The sequence below is a fragment of the Mesoplodon mirus genome, assembly GCF_964341445.2.
Source record: "Mesoplodon mirus genome assembly, chromosome: 18".
NCBI classification, from domain to species: Eukaryota; Metazoa; Chordata; class Mammalia; order Artiodactyla; family Ziphiidae; genus Mesoplodon; species Mesoplodon mirus.
Window position 1 is genome coordinate 6,324,719 of NC_138994.1, and position 16,031 is coordinate 6,340,749.

At 46.8% G+C, this 16,031-nt stretch overlaps 2 protein-coding genes and 1 pseudogene across 6 annotated transcripts in view; all 3 read right to left on the reverse strand.

The window, feature by feature from the left end:
* Positions 1–6,974, reverse strand: part of AARSD1 (alanyl-tRNA synthetase domain containing 1) — an 8,495-nt gene extending 1,521 nt beyond the window's left edge. Inside the window, exons 1-10 of the mRNA XM_082603963.1 lie at positions 6,890–6,974; positions 6,608–6,739; positions 4,434–4,593; positions 2,874–2,931; positions 2,308–2,464; positions 2,095–2,211; positions 1,749–1,879; positions 919–985; positions 636–727; positions 157–211 (exon numbers count right to left, since the gene is read on the reverse strand). Coding sequence (XP_082460089.1) covers positions 157–211; positions 636–727; positions 919–985; positions 1,749–1,879; positions 2,095–2,211; positions 2,308–2,464; positions 2,874–2,931; positions 4,434–4,593; positions 6,608–6,739; positions 6,890–6,928 — 1,008 coding nt within the window. The 5' untranslated portion in view covers positions 6,929–6,974. The remainder of the gene's footprint in view (positions 1–156; positions 212–635; positions 728–918; positions 986–1,748; positions 1,880–2,094; positions 2,212–2,307; positions 2,465–2,873; positions 2,932–4,433; positions 4,594–6,607; positions 6,740–6,889) is intronic.
* Positions 6,975–7,005: 31 nt separating this feature from the next.
* On the reverse strand, positions 7,006–15,947 carry PTGES3L (prostaglandin E synthase 3 like). 4 transcript variants are annotated; one of them, XM_082603968.1, is made up of 9 exons: positions 15,599–15,946; positions 15,113–15,226; positions 14,926–14,992; positions 14,723–14,821; positions 11,938–12,027; positions 10,970–11,023; positions 10,438–10,465; positions 10,199–10,251; positions 7,006–7,024 (listed from the first exon to the last, which is right to left on the reverse strand). In XM_082603968.1, exons 1-8 carry the CDS (start codon positions 15,604–15,606, stop codon positions 10,244–10,246), a joined length of 468 nt encoding a protein of 155 aa, XP_082460094.1. In that variant the 5' UTR covers positions 15,607–15,946; the 3' UTR covers positions 7,006–7,024; positions 10,199–10,243. The 4 variants fall into 4 exon arrangements, with proteins under 4 accessions (XP_082460094.1, XP_082460093.1, XP_082460091.1 ...); XM_082603967.1 differs by lacking the exon at positions 7,006–7,024 and adding an exon at positions 8,287–8,527; XM_082603965.1 differs by lacking the exons at positions 7,006–7,024; positions 10,199–10,251 and adding an exon at positions 8,287–8,527 and having other exon boundaries at positions 15,599–15,947.
* LOC309793585 (large ribosomal subunit protein eL21-like) lies at positions 12,886–13,918 on the reverse strand (annotated as a pseudogene). The gene has a single exon. The product of its transcript is annotated as a large ribosomal subunit protein eL21-like (transcript).
* Positions 15,948–16,031: the final 84 nt, after the last annotated feature.

Consider the following 16,031-nt stretch of genomic DNA (forward strand, 5'->3'; position numbering starts at 1 on the left):
AACAGAGCCTAGCTCAGAGTCAGTGCTGAGAAAAGAGCGTTGAATGAAGTTCTGTTCCCTATTCTTCATGTGTTCATGCAGAGGGACCTCAGCTAACCTGACGCCCCTCATCAGGTCTCCACCCGGGGCGGACAGAGAACCTCATGCTCCTCTTACCTCTGACCCAATCTCATTGGCGATGATATTCATGAACTCAGAATCACCCTCCTTCCTAAAACAAAGGGCAAAGACATCAGATCCAAGTTGCAAGGGGAGCTAGGAAGCCCAGCTCCTCCTCGTGAGGCTGGCCACACTGCTACCTTTTGTGCGAAGTCCCAGAGAAAGAGAGCGCTCTCTGAGGGCCAGCCTGGCATCTTTCTAAGCCTCGGCACGTATAACAAGTTTTGCGTTTGTTTCTGTCTCCCTTAAACAGGATTCACCCGAGTAAGTGGAGACCGGTTAGATGGCAAAGGAGATGAGGGAAGGCTCTAATGAAAGTTATAGCGAAGATGTTTACATCAAACCCAGGAAATCTGCAAGGCAACACACTTCTTCGGGTCTTCTCAGCCTTAAGAACACCAGGGCTGACCCGCCTCCCACTCTGCACTGCGTACAGGGGAGAGGCTGAGCCCTAAGCCTAGCACCCCTGGCCTCACCTGTGTAATGTGACCACACCTCCCCAGTCTGGGCTGTTCCTGAGGCTGTGGGCGATGTGCACAGCCAGGTCTCTGAGCAGATTCAGGTTGTTCTGAAAAGGATGCCATAACTCAGTTGACAGGTGGGGAAAGGGTAACCAGAGAGAGCACCATCTCTCCACCCCTCCCCTCCCCACTCACTGCCCACTGACATGCTGCACATCCAGTTCGGTGGAGGGGCTGAGTCTGGGGAGCCTATTCCAGGCAGGGCCCACACCCTCGCCACCCTCCACGGATAAAGCACCTTCTGCAGGAGCTTGCTGGAGTTCTGCAGCTTTTTCACTGCCTCCACGTGATCCCCTGCTCCACACCTGCAAGAGAAAGGTTCGTGGAGGCCTGTCTAGTTTTCCAGCTGCTTTTGGTGTCAGGCGTAAATCAATGGCGCCCTTTTTTTTTTTTTTTTTTTTTTTTTGCGGTACGTGGGCCTCTCGCTGCTGTGGCCTCTCCCGTTGCGGAGCACAGGCTCCGGACGCGCAGGCTCAGCGGCCATGGCTCACGGGCCCAGCCGCTCCATGGCATGTGGGATCCTCCCGGACCGGGGCACGAACCCGCATCCCCTGCATTGGCCGGCGGATTCTTAACCACTGCACCACCAGGGAAGCCCCTTACAATACTCTTCTCCCTCACTATTTTTTTTTTTTTTTGCGGTACGTGGGCCTCTCACTGTTGTGGCCTCTCCCGTTGTGGAGCACAGGCTCCGGACGCGCAGGCTCAGCAGCCATGGCTCACGGGCCCAGCCGCTCCACGGCATGTGGGATCCTCCCGGACCGGGGCACGAACCCGCGTCCCTTGCATCGGCAGGCGGACTCTCAACCACTGCGCCACCAGGGAAGCCCAATGGTGCCCTTCTTGATGGGACCCACGGACATTCCAAGGAAGCCTCAGGCTGTTGGGGAAGGGGATGTAAAGGAAGAAACCATTTTGTGTGCATCTGATTGACTATCCAAAGCACTTCGGCATTTCTGATTGCACCCTGCCCCTAAAGACAGGGTATTCTGTCTGCCGTACGGGTGGGAAGGCTAAGCTCCGGGCTGCCCAGGCGCTGAGAACAGGAGGCAGTGGAAGGGGGCGTACTTCAGCAGGGCTGTCAGTGCCTTCTCAGAGCTGAGACTCTTCTCCATCCACTTCAGCACCCGGTTCCCAGCCAGAAAGGTCACGTTGGTTTTGTTCTTTTTCCCCTTCTCAGAGCCCAGGATTTTAATGACCTACATGAGGCAACACACACACACACATATAAACCGCAGCAGGTGCTGGACCCAAGAGTAGGAGAGATCAAGACCTCCCCGCTGGCTCGGAAGCAATAAGGAGTGATTTCACTCAGGACCCCTCAGGTGTCCCCCTCTATCACTCCCCGCCCTGCTGTGATCCCCGACCTCCGACACCCTCTCTCCCACGCACTCAAGAGCCCTTCCTCAGCTACCTGAAGGTCACTGAGATTGTTCACGTGGGTCCCACAGCACATGTTGGAATCAACGCTCTTGATGGTAACAACTCGAATAGGCCCAGCATGATCATCCGGCAAACCCCGGCCCCTCACCTGGAACGCAAGGGAGGGAGGAGGGCTGTCTGAATTTTGATGAGGAGCCCTCGGAGGGCCACTCTACAGAAGCCACCCTGCTGGCTCTCCCCTCACCTGCTCCACACCGGGATCATCCAGGCTCAGTTCTTGCACATACACAGGCAGCCGATCTCTGATTTTTTCATTGACACTCTGCTCAATGGCAGCTACTTGCTCTGCAGTCACAGAGGGGCTGTCCAGCTCGATGACACTCCGGAGTCGCCCTAACTCCCTGCAAGAAGAAGTACAGTGGTCACAGGATGCTGATGGGGACAGTTAATAACAGAAGGAAGTTTATCGTTTACAAAGCATATTCATGTAAATGCTGGTATTTAATCCTCACAAAAATGTCACAAAGTAGGGACTGTCATTTCCACTTTACCGGTGAGGGGTGATAAGGAACATGATCAAGGTCATGCAAGGGATTCAGCCCCTAGGTCACTGAGCTCCAAAGTCCATGTTCTTTTTTAAGCAAAGGGAGACGTTTCTCAGGGAAAACATAAAGTCATCCATCACCCCATCTTCGAGGGGAACAGGTGAGCACAACAGATTTTTATCCTCCTTCCCCTGACTCACTACTAGGAAAGGAGCCAGCAGTCAGGGACCCATGCCTGACAGTTAGTCTTATGCCTCTTGCTCACCATGATGTTGTCTTCAGCCCAAACAGATGATCAGCAACCGCAGTGATGAGATGCTGCCCTGAGCAGAAAGAGGAGGAGACGGGAGAAGAAGTGAGAAGTGATCATGAGTGACATGATCCCAATGTCAATGTCATCACAGAAATTCTCCTGCTGAAGACCTGCCTGGCACTGGGTAATACTCTTGAGAGATACTTTATTGAAAACCCTCAGGAGAATTCTGCAAGAGGCTTTATGATGCCATTTCTTGAATGAGGAAACCAAGGTCTAGAGAAATCAAACTTGCCAAGGCAACAGTAGCTCGTCAGAGGCAGGATTTGAACTCGAGTTCTAATTGTGCCAGATTCATTCACTCAACAAAAATTTATCAAGTGCCTACCACGTGCAAGGCACAGGGCTTGGCACTAGAGATACAGCGCTATCCCTGATCGATACAGCGCTATCCCTGATCGATGACAGCGAGGAGGAGGAGAAGGAGTCAACTGTGAAGGCAAAGGGAACAAGACAGCCAAAGGCCTTGAAGGAGGAAGAAGCAGGATGTGTTCAAGGAATGGAGAGAAGGCCAGCATGGCCAGGATGCAGAGAGCGGGAGGCAGGAGCACCGGGTGAGGCTGGAGCAGTAGATGAGCGCCAGCCCAGGCAGGCCTTGTGCCCCACGGCAAGACGTTTGGCTTCATCATGAGCTACAGGTAGCCTTTGAAAAGCTTTTTTTGTTTTTTTTTTTAATGCGGTACGCGGGCCTCTCACTGTGGTGGCCTCTCCCGTCGTGGAGCACAGGCTCCGGACGCACAGGCTCAGCGGCCATGGCTCACGGGCCCAGCTGCTCCGCGGCATGTGGGATCTTCCCGGACCGGGGCACGAACCCGCGTCCCCTGCATCGGCAGGCAGACTCTCAACCACTGCGCCACCAGGGAAGCCCTGAAAAGCTTTAAAGCAGGGGAGTGGCCTGATCAGACTTTCATTTTTAAAAAATATTCTGGCTGCTTTGTGGAGAATGGGTTGCAAAGAGACAAGAAAGAACATGGGGAGACTAGCCAGGAGGCTATTACAGAGGGCTTGGGAGAGACAATGAGAGCTGGGACGAGGATGACTGTGTTGACAGTGGAAGCAGATAGAGAAGTATTTAGAAAATAAACCGACATGACTCAGATTGACTGGCTATCCCTAAAGAAGCGTCTGAACTGACTTCCAGGATTTGAGCAACTGGGTGGATGCTGATGCCATGCAATGAACATAGTGAAGGCGAAGAGAAGACCAGATCTGGGGGAGGGGGTGGCTTTTTAATTCCATTCGGGACATTTTGAGTTTAAGAAGCCTATGAGACATATACAGATATAGATATCAAGTGGGAAGTTAGTAATACTTAAATGCAGCAGTTATTCTAATACTTTTACTTTAACTGCTCATTTTGCTTTTATAACATTCATCACATCTTGTCTGAACTGGAGCTGATTCTGAATATGTCTGTCTCTTCCAAAAGCTTAACTCCTAGAGGACCCAAGCCACGTCTCAATCATCGTGACATTCCCACACGCAGCAACTGCCCCATCCCACCCCACCTACCTGAATGCTGCTGCATGTGGTCAAACCTCCGTTCCCAGTCCACCCGGACCTGTACCTCAGTCCCAGGGGTCAGAGGTGTCTGTGTGAAATGATCAGCCTGGGCGCCCCGGCGGGTCACTCTCAGCACAGAGATGTCATTGATTGTACCACGGTCATCAGGCTGGGGAAAGAAGTAAAAATAATCGGTGGGGGCTTCCCTGGTGGCGCAGTGGTTGAGAGTCCGCCTGCCGATGCAGGGGACACGGGTTCGTGCCCTGGTCCGGGAAGATCCCACATGCCGCGGAGCGGCTGGGCCCGTGAGCCATGGCCGCTGAGCCTGCGCGTCCGGAGCCTGTGCTCCGCAACGGGAGAGGCCACAACAGTGAGAGGCCCGCGTACCGCAAAAAAAAAAAAAAAAAAAAAAAAAAAAAAAATCGGTGGTAGCAGGTAGGGCTCACCCTAACTCCTGGATACAAAGACCCTCTAGCAAAAGTTTGTGAGAAACACACCCAGAATTTGAGCTTCCCTAAGGGAGAAGAAGCAATGCCAAGTGAGGTGGTCCACTTTGTTCATAGGGGACTCCCTCTATACTCTTCACTTGGAACACCTTTTGTTCTTCAGAACAAAATAACAGAATGAATACAAAAATTGTAACTACAGCATAAAATAGATAACTAATGAAAACCTACTGTATAGCACATGGAGCTCGAAAACAAATAAATAAATAAAATTTGGAAAAAAAATGTAACTACAGCAACGAAAATTTTAGTAAAACCCAAAGAAACTTAATCCTCACTCTCATTGCCTTGGTTTAAGATTTTTATCTTTCAATCGTTTCCAAACTGACCTGAATTTTTCTCCCTTCTTCCACTCTATCTTCTACACTGCTACTAGAATTAAATTCAAAAATATTCATGAAAAATATCAAATATTACAAAATATCAACGGCTTACAAGACACTGTGCCTACCCAAGAATACAATGTCAATAAGACATGGTCCCTCATGGAACTGAAAAGTCTGGAGAAGAATAGAGACATACTAACAGGCAGCTGCAATATGATCTACAACATGCCATAGTTCAAAAAAGTACATTGTTTTAGAGGAGCTCAAAGAAAAGGAACCTAACAGTCTTGGGGAATCAGGGAAGACTTCCTGGAAGAGGTGATATGTAAAATGAGACCTGCTATGGATACCTGAGGGCACAGGTTTTCCTTCAGCAGATCAGAAAACCTCCATGCTGGGAAAAATTGGAAGTTTCTCATAATCAAGTTTACTGAATATGTTCTCTCACATCATTTCTTTGCCTAAGTACTTCCACGGCTCACCACAGCTTCCTGAATGAAGTCCACACACCTTAACACATCCTTCAAGGACCTCTGAACTGGCCCCCACTTATCTTTCCAAAGCCATCTCCAGCCTGTCATCAACACACACCAGAGGCTCCAACTATATGGGACTATTTTGCAGTTAACTAGACTTGTCAGATTCTTACAGGCTTCCCTGCCTTTGTGCTATTCTTTCGGCTGGGAAAGCCTCTCCCACAATGCCCATCTTTGGTGTTATTATTCTCCTTTCCCATGTTCTCATTGGACCTTGTCCCTACCCCATCACAGCACTGATAAGTCTGCCCTCTGTTGTGCTCTTTCAGGGGAAACTTTTTCAGTCCATGCCAAACACCCTAATCGAATTCCTACCTCAGGTCCTTTGCACTTATTCTCCCTCCCCGGAATACTCCCCACCCCCCACCAGCACCACTAGATAATGGCAATGGATTACCCCCTCACCTCACTTAGTTCTCGACTGAAATAACTTGCCCCCTACCTAGGAGGCCATCCCATCACTCTCTTTCCCTCGACCTTTAATTTTCTTTATAGCATTTATCATACCGGCATACTACTTATCTATTCTCCGTTTTGTCTGTTTTCTACAATAAATATTCTACGTATGCAGAGACACTTTCTTGTTCAGCTTTTATCCTTAGAGCTTGAATTAGTACCCAGCATTTGTTACGGACAGATAACTATTTGTTGATAAATACCTGCTGAATGAACAAATGAACTAAATTGAACTAATTTCCATATGTATTCACTACAGCTGGGACTGAGGACCAGGAGAGCATTTCCGACCTGCTCGGAAAGAATTAGGGGCTTCCTGGGAGGAGGGAGAAGGAAAGGGGAAGGGACGGGCCTGGTACCTGTCCCCCGCCCTCGGGGAAAAGCAGCGTGTCTTCCAGCACCACGTGGAAACCGCTCAGCACTTCCTTCTTGCCGTTGCTTCCTTCGGTCTGCAGCTCCGCGGGACTGCAGGAGACCACGGTGGTGGTGAACTGGGCAGAGAGGGATGCGAGAGTAAGCCCGGACCCCAACCCTCAGCGCACCGGGACTGAATCCAGCTCGGTGCCCCCTCCACGCGGCGCCCTCTTCCCCGCACCGCCGCACCCGCTCGGAGCATCAGGTATCCCGCCCGCCGGCCGTACCTCCCTGGCGTAGCTGTCCCGCTGACACTGGAAAGCCATCGCTGCTGTCTCCCAGGACGCCGATAACCTTGCACACTGAAACGCCTGGCCCCGGACGGAGAGCGAAGCGGGACAATCTTCATCCCGGGCGCGTCTCTGCGCAGAAGCAAAGAACGGGGTGTGGTTTGGACAAACTTATTGAAAACGCGAAATGCAGGCGCTCAGGGTTGTTGAGGGACTATTTTAAGACGTTGAAGAAAACCAGAAGACAAGACAGAACAAAACTGAGGCCTGAACTTGTCATAGCACTTTGTTTGGCCCTGTTGGACCCCAGGGATGTATGTAATTCGGCCCCGCGGAAGCCCGCCTGATAGAAGTGGGGATGGTACTGGCTTGGATAGACAGCAACGTCGCCCAATGGAAATGTAATGCAAGCCACATACGTTAATTTTTCTTTAAAGCTCTTTTTAAAAAATTAATTAATTATTTATTTGGTTGCACTCGGTCTTAGTTGCGTCAGGCGGGCTCCTTAGCTGTGGCATGTGAACTCTTAGTTGCAGCATGCGTGTGGGATCTAGTTCCCTGACAAGGGATCGAACCCGGCCCCCTGCATTGGGAGCACTGGGATCTTATCCACTGCGCCACCAGGGAAGTCCCTTAATAATGTTTTTATTTAAATCACCATATCCAAAATATTATTTCATCATGTAATGTGTATTTTATAATAAGTGAGTTTTTCCCCCCCGTACAAGATTTTCGAAACCTGGTATGTATTTTACACTTAACAGCACATCTCGGACTAGCAACATTCAAGTACTCAATAATCACGTGTGACCATTGCTACGGGATTGGACAGTGCAAATAAAGAGGTTAACAGAAGTTTAACTGCAATTGGTGCCTTAAAACGTTAAATGGATTAAAAGTTAAGATTAACTTTCTGCTCTTTTAAATCGAGTAATAAAAAGCTTGAAGTTCCCAGATGTTTCAGAATATAGGGTTTTTCTGATTTTAGGCAGTAATGCAGACCATACCCATGTGTTACGTAATGTGTTCCATTTGGAACTCTGGAGCAACTCCGTGTGATCAAACGTATTAATATTTATGCTGAGAAATAAATACGCTAAATGGAATAAACAAAGACTATAAATAGCCTCACATCATTTTAGGTCATGTTTTGCTGCCGGATGAGTTTTGGTGTTAATTCTTTTTTTAAGTCAGTCTTTAGAAATTTTCGGTTTTCGGAATTGTGGGCAAGGGCACATATGCTATAGAAGTTCAAGTCCCAGCTTTGCCACTTATTGTGACCTGTTTGAGCACCTATTAAGAGAAGACTTACTTGTTTTACAAGGTTGATATGAAGTTCAAAATTTTTAATGAGATGATATTCAAATACTTAGTAAATTGTAAAGCACGATACAAATAGATTTGCATTATGTTATTTTTTAAGTTTAAGAACTAATGTCAATATCAAAGTGGGCAAAAGACATGGACAGAGCACATTAAAAGAAATATTAATCACTAATAAACAATGAGCAATCTCATAATTTAAAGCAAATTAAACCAGGGAATTCCCTGGCGGTACAGTGGTTAGGATTCTGTACTCTCACTGCTGAGGGCCCGGGTTCAATCCCTGGTTGGGGAACTAAGATCCCTCAAGTCCTGTGTCGTGGCCAGAAAGAAAAAAAATGAAGCAAATTAAACCAAGTATAATTTTATCTTAGCAAATATCTAAAAGGTTTTGGAGAATGGAGCACTCTTGGTGGAAGTGAAAATTGGTATGATTTCATCTAAAAGCAACTTGGCAACAGCTTTCAAAATGTTTATCTGCTCTTTGACCTAGCAATTCTACTTCTAGAAATTTACCCTATAGGAATTCTCTGGTGGTCCAGGGGTTAGACTTGGTGCTTCCACTGCCAGGGCTCAGGTTCAATCCCTGGTTGGGGAACTAAGATCCTGAAAGCCGTGTGGTGTGGCCGGGAAAAAAAAAAAAAAAGAAATTTACCCTACAGATATTCTTGCCAAATATGTAAGGATATACTTTTTAAACTGTTCCTTGCAGCCTTGTTTGAAAACTGAAAAAGACTAACCACAACTTAAGTGTCCCTTGATAAGGAACCAGTTAAATTATGGAAAATATATTCAAATGAATACCATGTAGCCATAAAGAAGGGTCAGATCTATGTATACTGACTTAGAAAGAGCTCCAATACATATTAAGTGAAAAAAAGCAGGGTATAAGATGTATATTAATAGTATGATTCCCATTGTGTACACACAGATGCATTGCATTTGCCTATATGTGTTAAACTTTAATATATTGATATATTGTACTGTATATAAACAATACATGATATTGTATATGTTTATGTTCCAGATATGTTGTATGTTTTATATATAACTATATAATTATATAATATAAATTATAGGTATTATGGAATCTATAACAGATATAATATATAGATATAAAGATATAGACATAAATATATAAATTTATTGAAGAAACTGTTAACAGTGGTTACAGCTGTTGAGGGAGTGCAAATTCTACTTTAAATTTTACACCCTTCTATACTATTTAATTTTTTAAACTATGTCCATATATTACTGAAATAAACTTTAGATTTTAATTTTTTTTAACAAATCTCAGTACTTTACCGTGAATTCAAGGGCAAAGCCTGAGTGTTGCATTTTGTTTAAGTCACAATTTAAGTACACACTGGGCCCTCAGAAAATGTTTGTGGATGAATGGGGTAGCTGGTGAATAGAGTAGTAAACAGACATAGGCATTAACTAATGTAACAATTAGCTTTAAAAGTGTAAAGATATTTAAAGGAATGCTCTCCTAGTACCAGTAAATGGCCTAACTTTTTTTAAGTGCAAAAACCCCCAAACATGTAAAGATATTTCTGGAGTATGCAGGAAGCTAAGGTGGGTTTCTGGCTGGTTCTAGAGGTGGCAGTATTAGCTATACAGTGAAAGGCTGGTTTCTGCTCTGAAGATCTGGGCATGGGAAAGTTCCCCAGCTTGGTTACAGGTCTGCTCCCAACATCTTTCTTCTTCCATTCTCGACAGTAAGGGCCAGGATCTCTGACACCCACCTCTCCACTGGAGAGGAGCTATAGACAGGAAGAGGCTTGCCTCTAGGAGGAAGAAGTACAAAAAAGGAAAGAGACACAGAACAGTTCCTACAGACTTATTATAATCTACATGCTGCTTCTATGGCTTTTGCTCTTACACATACACACACACAGAGGCTCAAATACTCCAGAAAGCCCTGATGAGTGGCCCAAACACAAAGATTACAGCCAATTGGTAGGAAGTCAGAAGCCCCACCTGTCTACTCCTCTCCTATCCTGTCATCTGACGCAGCAGCCATAGTCAAGTGCCTAGGAAATAGAAATAAAGCATGAAGGAGGACCCTTAATAAAGAGCTTCTAGGAAAGTTCGGAGATCCCAGAGGACCCTGGCGCACAGCCAAAGAGCTGAGAAAGACCCAGGACCTAGCTTGTTAGAGTGACTCGAAGATAGCCACAGCGTCCTCCCCAGCTCTGCCGTCACAGAAAGTTGATTACCTGTTGCGTCCGCACTGTCAGAATCATCCTGGGGGAAAAAAAAAGACAAAAGCACCTGTAGAGTCTGCAAAGAGTGGACATTTATGTTCACAAATGCTGCTCACTCCCTCCAGCTCTCGAGGTTTTCTTTGGTAATTTTCTGAATCACACAACCTCTTGGGAGCCTAACACGGAAGGATTTAGATTTTGTATGATAAACTAAGACACTTGTACTCAGTAAATAGCACTGTGCCATGCATCATTTAATGCCAGAATTTCAGCGAATGCTACTGGTCCTTACAGCTATAAAGATAGTCAACAGGGCCAGGTCTGCCCTAGATTGGAGAAGCAGAAGGGGAGATAGAAGGGACAAGGGTCTTACTGGGGTTTTCTAGAGCATGGAGAAGAACATTTGACCTTCTGTGTCAAATTCAGATTTGGCTAAGATGCACTGAGAACCACTATGTGCTAGAGACTGGGACAGGAGCTTTCTAGTATCTTATTTTTAAGGGGTAAAAGGAAAGGGAAAGGTTAAGGAGCAGGCTTTACTTACATCCAGGTCGTCCATTGCAGGGGGAGGCCTCTTGGTGGTGACCTTCTCCAAAAGCTGGTGGGAAGAGAAAAGTAGTCACAAGAGAGAAGAGGGGCAAAGGAAGAGCAACCTGCATATTGACGGACCACAGGAAAATGGTCCCAGGCAAACAACTGCCCCAGCTTTAAAGCCCCTAATACATCACTGGAATGAACTGGAGAAAACTAAATTGATACCCCCCTTTTAAAAAAATTTTATTTTATATTGTAGTACAGTTGATTAACAATGTTGTGTTAGTTTCAGGTGTACAGCAAAGTGATTCAGTTATACCTATACATGTATCTATTCTTTTTCAAGTTCTTTTCCCATTTAGGTTATTACAGAATACTGAGCAGAGTTCCCTGTGCTATACGGTAGGTCCTTGTGGGTTATCTCTTTTAATTATAGCAGTGTGTATATGAAATTGACCCCATTTTTAAAAGGAAATTTAGACACACACACCTCCTTACTAATCTGGTTACTGTTAGTGTTTTTGGAACTTGAATAAATAGCTGAAATTCGGAAACCAAATATTGTATAGCACGGTGCAATTTATTGGGGATTGGTGATTTATTTTGTGATGTGAATTTTTAGACTGTGTAGTTTGAGCTTCCCATGATGCTATCTGGCTCAGGAAAAACACACACACATATACAAAGAAAACAGAAGAGAGAACAAGAATTACAGAAAAGTAGGAAAACCTTTTGCCAAACTTTTTTGGAACACAGACTCTAAACAGTGAATGAATCTATGTATACAATTTCACTAACAATATTCACTTCTCTCAACCCTACTAAATAAACATTGCACAAAACATAAAGACTATCACACCACTGAGCAACCTGCCTGGGGAGATCATAACCCTCTGCCTAGCCCCGACGACAATCCTCCAGAGTAATGCGTGCGGAGAGTCACAGAGAATGATTGAGATAGGCAGAAAACAGCATTACCTCTGCGTAATGGTCCATCTGAGCCAGCTCCACTTCTTCATCCCCTTCCCAGTCTCTCCAGTTATCAAAATCCACAGACAACCACACTGGCTGCAGGAGGAAAGCACAGAGAGTCACAGGCCAGGAAGGCAGCAGCAGAAGCGCATAGATGAGCGTGGGTATGTGTGTGGGAGCACGCTTGGCGAAAAGAGGGTCAATGGGGGTATCATCTTCCCCACAGCACCCCTTTAGTTAACCCCTCTCCAGGCTGCCACATCATCATCAGCAGCAGCAGCAAAGGTTTACCAAGAACGTACTAAGTGCCAAGCACAATGCCAGGCATTGTAGGAGATGGAAAAGCATAGAAACTCTGTCCTCCAGGAGCCAACTGACTAGAAAGATAACACATCTAGAAAGATAACTGTATCATAAAGCATCCTAGGAGTCAACCGAGCAGCATTCCCTGGAATCAGGGACAACCCTTGAGGCCCATATTCCAAGTTCCCACATTTAGACAGGGAAAGAAGTTACTTACTCATTCATTTAACAGATATTTGTTGAACACATACTGTGGTTGGCACTGGGATTTTTAAAATGTTCACTACACAGTCCCAGCCATCAAGAAGCAAGTAGGGGACTTCCCTGCTGGTGCAGTGGTTAAGAATCCACCTGCCAGTGCAGGGGACACGGGTTCAAGCCCTGCTCCGGGAAGATCCCACATGCCACGGAGCAGCTAAGCCCGAGTGCCACAACTACTGAAGCCCGTGCGCCTAGAGCCTGTGCTCTGCAACAAGAGAAGCCACTGCAATGAGAAGCCCGCGCACCGCAACGAAGAACCGCTCGCCACAACTAGAGAAAGCCCATGCACAGCAGTGAAGACCCAATGCAGCCAAAAATAAATAAATTTATTTTTTTAAAAAAGTAGGGAAGGGAAATGTAAATAAATCATTATAATACAGTGTGGAAAATGTGATGGTGGGTTCTGTAGGGGATATTATAGGAAGCCAGCCTTCTTGGAGTAGCAGGGCCTTAAAGGATGAGCAGGGGTTAGGTGGGCAAAGGTAGTGGTGATGGAGACTTTCCAGGAAGAAGGCATAGCTTGAGCAAAGGTATTGAGGTGCATAGTAGCCTGGTGTGTGGAAGACAGCTGCAAGCAGTTTGCTGTGGCTGGAATGTGACATTTGAGGCAGAGAGTAAAGGGGTGTGAGGCTGCAGAAGGAAAGAACAGCCACGTCATCAGCTTATACGTCATGCTCTGGTGCTTCGACTCTAAGCCAAATGGCAGAAGCTACAAGTTCAAATGCCTGAGAGTGTCAGGGAGATAATGAAAAGGAGTGAAGTGAAGTGGAATGCATGCCCCATTTCAAGCTCCAACTCTAGGCATTTGGGAATTTAGACCAGTGTGGCCAGAGTCTCCAGTTTCCAAGAGAAGCTGAGAATCTAGATATTTAGGTGAAATCCCTACGTTTTTATTTTTATTTATGTATTTATTTATTTTTACAATCTAGATCTTTTATTTTCTTTATAGCTATCATGCCATGAGTTCATAGGGAATGGGTTCCAACAGTTCAGGCTCCTTTCCATTGGTTCTCATGAAGTGTGCTTCTCTGGGTGGAGCGGGCTGGTGCTTCAGCTGAACCCAAGTACTTTTCTCTTTGGCTTCCTTCTTTTTCTGATCATTTTCCTTCACACATTTCAGGAAACTATCTCTGCTCTCAGAGTGCTTAATATGCTCAATATGCACATTAATTCTCTTGGCAATAATCTTGCCCTTAACTTGTTTGTTTACAGTGATGCCAACAGCATGCTGGGTAATGCTGTAGACTTGCAATTTTGCCATGGTAACATTTGTGGGGCATTCCTTTTTGAACAGAGCCCATTCGCTTGATATCTACAATACCATCTTTCTTGTAGATGCGCATGGAAGGAACAACTCCATGTTTATTTAAAGGCCTAGAGAACATATAGTGGGTGGCCTCCTCTTTCCCTTTGTGTTGGTCATCTTGGTGAGTTACTGGAAAATGGCGGTTCCGGCTGAAAGGTGAAATCTTCACATTTTAAAAAATTAATTAATTTATTTATTTATGGCTGCCTTGGGTCTTTGTTGCTGCATGCAGGCTTTCTCTAGTTGCGGCAAGCAGGGGCTACTCTTTGTTGCGGTGCACGGGCTCTAGGCTTCAATAGTTGCGGCACGTGGGCTCTGTTGTTGTGGCTCGCGGTCTCTAGAGCGCAGGCTCAGTAGTCGTGGCGCACAGGCTTAGTTGCTCCACGGCAAGTGGGATCTTCCAGGACCAGGGCTCCAACCCGTGTCCCCTGCATTGGCAGGTGGATTCTTAACCACTGAGCCATCAGGGATGTCTGAAATCTCCACGTTTTTAAATGTCAGTGGCCCATCAAAATAATTTTTAACACTTTGAAGACTGCTAAAACAAATTTGAGAGGCAGATCCAGCCAGCATGCAGCCAATTTTCAACTTTTAGGGGAAAAGAAGCCACTGGAGGGTCTTAAGAGGAAAAGTGACAGGGTCAAATGTGTGTTTTAAACAGACCATGCTGCGAGGAATGCAGAGGATGGATTGAGGGTGGTGCTGAAAATATGCAACAAACCTCACCCAGTAATGGATAAGGCCTGAATTAGGAAGAGATTAAATCATGGATTCTATTTAAGAGGTCAAATAGGCAGGACCTGGTGAGTAACTGAATGTTGGTGGGAAAGGAGCCAAGGGTGAGTCCCAGACCTAACTTGTCTACCTGGGTACACAGATAGACAGCACAGGAGAAAAAGCGGCCACTTCCCGCACACGCACCTTGATATCCTCCTTAGTGAGTCGGGGCCAGGCCACCTTCTCCTTCCATTTCCTCACAAAGCAAGTAATGGAGCGGCCAGAGCGCTTATCCCGCGAGTCCTGCCCGATAGAGAGCATCATTCTTAGGGTCTGAGGTTTAGAATGAATCTCCGTTTCCCAAGCAGCCTCCCCATCCAGCCCTTACTGCCCCACCCCACCCTTACCTTGCAGTTCACCTTGGCATAGAACTCAATCTCATTATAAAACTCCACTCCATCGGCATTCTTGCAGCTGAGGAGACAATGCAGCTAAGGAGAAGAGGAGGCTGAGTGTGGAGTGTGGGGGCATTAGGAGAAGGGAAAGGTTCCCAAGAAGCCAGGCGCTGGCAGCAGTGGAGGGGGAGGGGATTACCTGAACACAATGCGGTGGTCTTCGATGAGCACGTGGACATCGGTGCTGTCCTCAACACAAAACTCCATGAACACATACTTGGGCCTGTCGTACCACAGGGTCCGAGCATGCTGCCTGAAGAGGAGTTGAGGTGGGGCTTCATAGGGGTGCGAGAGGGAAGACCGAGGGCATTTGGGAAAGGTTGGGGAAAATCCAGGGACGTTTTATGCTACAGCACGGTCAAAGCGGAGCTAAATAAGACAGAAGCGGGTGGAAGGGGAGTGACGAGACTGAGGTGTGCGGTGAAGATGAACCTGAGGAGAACCGAAAGTGCGAGAGTAGAGAGGTAGGGAGTTATGGAGAACATTCAGGTCACACTTCCCCTCACCACCCCAAGGGTACAGAGACCTGGGGTCAGGGGTTCCCATGGGACCTCGCAGAACCTGGAGAGCCCAGAAAACGAGGGGAAAGGAATCTCTAGTGAAAGAGGCGGCCAGAAGCACTTACCGTGCCATGGCGGCTCCCGCTGCCCCGAGGCGTTTGGAATCCGAGGCAGGGGCCGCTATCTTTAGATCCTGGGGACGCCCCCAGCAGCTGCCTCTCCTTACATGGTTGGGGAAAGGGTTTAGAGGAAGTGGGAACGTGGCCTAAGCCAAGGGATCCGCACTCCGAAGAGATTCTGGGAGAGCATAGTTCCTGCATCCCTTCACATCTTGGGGTCTCCAGAAATACACACGTTAGGAATAGACGACCCGCCCGCCGGGATTAGAGGTCGATACACACGGAAGGACTTGTCCCGGCTTCATTAGCCTGTTTCGCCAATGCTTAGCACACTCAGTGACCGACACACAGCAGGCGCTCTATTAAAAAAAAAAAACTACTGGCCAGAATTAAATCCCAAGGGAAGGCCGGCCCTGGATGACGTCTAAACTAGGTGACG

What these genes read in the sequence shown, in the direction of transcription:
- PTGES3L (XM_082603965.1), bottom strand. An exon ending in GACCACCGCATTGTGTTCAG is followed by an intron (nt 14,993 to 15,112) that starts GTAATCCCCTCC and finishes TTGTCTCCTCAG; the next exon opens with CTGCAAGAATGCCGATGGAG. An exon ending in AGATGGACCATTACGCAGAG is followed by an intron (nt 11,024 to 11,937) that starts GTAATGCTGTTT and finishes TCTTCCCACCAG; the next exon opens with CTTTTGGAGAAGGTCACCAC.